The 4,362-nt window shown below is 40.9% G+C and overlaps 1 protein-coding gene across 1 annotated transcript; it reads left to right on the top strand.

Annotated features, from left to right (window-relative positions):
- Nucleotides 1–2,439: 2,439 nt before the first annotated feature.
- On the top strand, nucleotides 2,440–4,091 carry LOC107024848. Its single transcript, XM_015225791.1, has 3 exons — nucleotides 2,440–2,542; nucleotides 3,247–3,321; nucleotides 3,751–4,091. Exons 1-3 carry the CDS (start codon nucleotides 2,440–2,442, stop codon nucleotides 4,089–4,091), a joined length of 519 nt encoding a protein of 172 aa, XP_015081277.1.
- Nucleotides 4,092–4,362: the final 271 nt, after the last annotated feature.

Below are 4,362 nucleotides of genomic sequence, written 5' to 3'. Positions count from 1 at the left end.
TAATAGGAAAATAATTTTCAACATAGATTTAGTGGGATACTATCTAATAGGCTAGTTTCCATTAGTGTGAAGTAATAACAAAGGTTTACATCGAATATGATGCTTAATATGAAGTAAAAGTAAGGGTTAGTAGCTTAGACACACATAGCCGGACCAAGGTACAGGGTGAAATTCTCTAAATGCCAGACCAAGGATTTAGAGATACCTATCTTATCACTTTGCATGCAAAATAGTAGGGAAGAATTGTTATATGTAGGAATATGGCGTTACGAACCTATAGGGAACACTTACACCCTAGTTTCTCTCACAATTTGATAAACACTAAAGATTTACTCATGTTATTTGTTTCACTTAGAGATATTAAAAGACTTTTGTTTCAGAAAATCCCCCCTTTAATTTCCTGTTCTCGGAAAGGACTTGACTAAATAGAAGTACTTGTACATTGAAGTTAAGTTTGAACAATTTTCCTCGTGGGATCGATCCTAACCTAATAGTTGTGTTCTTTACTTGATATGACCGGTTGTACTTCTTCAGGGAGGTATAATTTGAGCGTATCAAATTTTGGCGTCGCTTCCAGGGAAAATGGCTTTTAGATTAACCATAATAACATTACTGAAATTTAGTAAACAAATTCCTGATTTTACTTTTTCTTTTATTTTTGTTTCTCAGGTCTAGCTCTTGTGTATGATAAGTAGACGTAGTGAAGGAGAACCAATACTTCCATTCGATCCCTAACTAAATGTAGACTTAGAAGAACGAGTAATCAGCAGAACCCAAATAATCTGGGTGATGGGATGAATCGCCAGCTCCCACCACCGGTTGATGCTCACAATCAAGTGTTTGCGGAAAATTAGGCTGATCATGGCTTGAGGATGCAGCCTCCCGTCCCACACCCTCAAGAGTTCTATAAGGGCAATGTCAATATCACTGATTCTGAAGGTCCTCTTGTCCTACCTCCTCTACCCCAAGGGCACACGTTCATGGTAACTAGTAGCTTGATGCAGATGCTCACTCCAAGGGGTTTGTTTTTAGGGCTACCATCTGAGTATCCCCACGCTCACCCAAACTGAGGTTGGTGTGCAAGAGTTCTGTGAAGAGGCCAGACATAGACATGAACGTCATCGGGTTGACAGTGTTCCCTCGATCACTGACGGGAAAGGCCGCAATATGGTTTACTGAGTTGTCCTATAATTCTATCTATACCTGGGATTAGTTGAGGGATGTTTTCTCAGCACGGTAATACCCAGTGTCCAAAAAGATCAACCACAAAGATATAGTGAACAACTTTGTGGCACTACCTAGGGAGTCGGTGAGTAGCTGTTGGGACAGATATACTGCATACGGGAGTGGTGTCCCAAACCACCGCATTGATGATGGGTCGATGAAAGAGTACTTCTATTAGGGACAAGATGATACTAACAAAGTAGTGATCAACACTATTACGGTGATTCTTATTGTGAGTGAACATATGCAGAGATCGCAGAGAAGTTGGAGAAAATCTCTCGCAACAATAAGACTTGGAGTACTAGAAAGTCGACACAGGGAGAAACACCTTTGCAGTACAATCTACACAAAATCTGGCCATATATAAGATTTGTGAAGAGATGTCTCAATTGAGAACTGAGCTTGGGTTGGTTTTGAAACATGTCACTGTTGGTGCAGAGAAGGGAAATGCGGTGAATTACTTGACTAAACCACCACAACTAGCGGATGACTACTATTATGAAGAGGATACTTATGCAGTGAATGATCAAATGGGTGGTTTCCAACCAAAAGCCCAAGTCTCCAATCAGGAGAATTGGCATCAAGGTCAAGGAAATAAAGGTCGGAAATATGGGAATTACAACAGATAGGGCCAATATGTTTGAGATGGAAACTACAACCACAATAACAACTTTAATCGGGGTAACTACGTTAACAAAAATGATCGAAGTGGGCGATATGTTCCACCTCAAAATTGAGAACTTTCTCCTAGGGATGGTGAAGGTAGTATGGCGCGAGTTGAAGATATGTTGCAGAAGATGATGAGACGGCTTGATGCTAGTAATGAGCACGCCAAGGAATTGAGAGGTGATTTGTCTAATATTGGGCAAAAGGTGGATGCACATGCAGTCTCTTTTAAGCATCTTGACTTACAAATGTCCCAACTTTCCACTATTGTGAACCAACGACAATCGGGCACTCTTTCTAGCAATACCATTCAAAATCCTAAAAATGATGGACATTGCATGGCAGTCAGTACACGAGGAGGTAAGAAAACCATTGATCCACCTATGGCGTCTGTGGTAGAAGATGAGATGAGAAAATATGAAGAGGTAGTGGAAACTAGTGGTGAATATGTGAACAAAGCAGCGGAAAAAGCAAAGGTACCCCAAAAAGTGGTCCCCATTCTCAGACCACCTCCACCGTTCCCTTAGAGATTGGTAAAGAAGACTGAGAATGGTAAACACCAGTGTTTTATCACTACCCTTTGATAGAATCTTTGGATCAAATGCACGGTTATGCCAACTTCATGAAGGATATGGTTACAAAGAAGAGATCGGTAAGTTTTGAGGAAAATGACCGAATGCAGCATTGTAGTGCCATTGATACAAGGTCTCTTCTGCAGGGCGCTTTCACTATTCCCTGTACCATTAGATTATTACACTTTTCCAAAGCACTATGTGATCTATGTGCAAGAATAAAAACTCGTGCCTCTTTCCATTTATAAGAAATTGGGTTTGGATGACCCAAATCCCACTTCCATGCATTTACTGATGGCCAATCGAACAGTGAAGAGGCCCATTAGGATACTCCATGATGTGCCCGTGAAAGCGGAGTCATTTATATTTCCAACTGATTTTGTGATTCTTGATTGTGAGGTGGACTTTGAGGTCCCTATTATTCTTGTGAGGTCGTTCCTTGCTACTTGTCGCGCCTTGGTTGATATGGAAAAAGGACAGATGAAGTTTAGGTTGAACAATGAAGAAGCAACATTCAACATTTGTAGGTCCATGAAGCATAGTAGTGAGCTCCAATCGGTATCTGCTATATCCTACAGGGTTGAGAGTATGTTTGAGGTACCAATCGAAGAGTGACTAGGTGTTGAGGCACTAGTGGCAGTGATCATGAATTTTGAGCGAGAGGATATTGAATATTATGGGTCTTTGGTTGCAGCACTTGAACGAAACGAATATAGGTCCAAACCCGAGAAATGCGAAACTAGTCTTAGATGTCGCTAATCCGCTGCTTCTTCCTTCCTCTTAGCTCTTAGAATAGCTTATAAACGAGATCGTATAAGCCTAGCCCAGTGGTCATCTGATACCGGTAGAAGTGGCTATGGTAAAAGTGCTTTCCAATCCGTCACTGGAGTTAGATATGAAGCATCACGAGTCTCCACCCATGAGACTATCTATTGAGGAGCAGATTAAGGATCTACCACCTCATCTGAGGTATGTATTCTTGGGTAGAGATGACACTTTGCCAATAATCATTGCATCTGATTTGAATGTGTAACAAGTAAAGTGTTTGGTGGAAGTTTTCAATTCGTTCAAACGAGCAATTGGTTGAACTATTTCGAACATTATTAAAATCCCTCCCGGTATTTGTTCACACAAAATCTAACTCATGGCCGATAACAAGCCTAGTACTGAGAAATAGCGGTGGTTGAATCCATCTATGCGAGAGGTAATGAAGAAAGAGATCATTAAGTGGTTAGATGATGGAGTCATATATCCCATTGCTGATAGTAGTTGGGTATACCCTGTTCAGTGTGTGCCCAAAAGGGGGGAATGACAGTATTACCCAATGAGAGGAACGAGCTTGTTCCAATGTGGCCGGTGACTGGATGGAGAGTTTGTATGGATTACCGTAAACTGAATGCATGGACTAAGAAGGACCATTTCTCTATGCCCTTCATGGACCAGATATTAGATAGACCTGCAGAAAAAGGATGGTATATTTTTCTTGATGACTATTCGGGTTATAATCAAATCTCTATTACCCTAGAGGATAAAGAGAAGACCACCTTTACATTCCTTTATAGGACATCCGCATTCAAGAGGATGTTGTTTGGGTTGTGTAATGCACAATCCACTTTCAAAGATGTGTGATGTCGATATTCTCCTATATGGTGGAGGACACTATTGAGGTGTTTATAGATAACTTCTCAGTTGTTGGCGACTTCTTTGATCGGTGTTTGAGTCACTTGGCTGAGGTTTCTCAAAAGATGTGAAGATTGCAATCTTGTGCTAAATTGGGAAAAATGTAACTTTATGGACAAAGAAGGTATAGTATTGGGCCATCGCATCTCGGATAATGGGATAAAGGTTGTTCGAGCTAAAGCTGAAGTTATAGAGAGACTTCCTCCACCCAACATTGTAA

This window comes from Solanum pennellii, chromosome 7 (genome assembly GCF_001406875.1).
Source record: "Solanum pennellii chromosome 7, SPENNV200".
Lineage (NCBI taxonomy): Eukaryota > Viridiplantae > Streptophyta > Magnoliopsida > Solanales > Solanaceae > Solanum > Solanum pennellii.
Note: the sequence above shows the minus strand (reverse complement) of the source record. Positions and strands in the feature narration are given on the sequence as shown.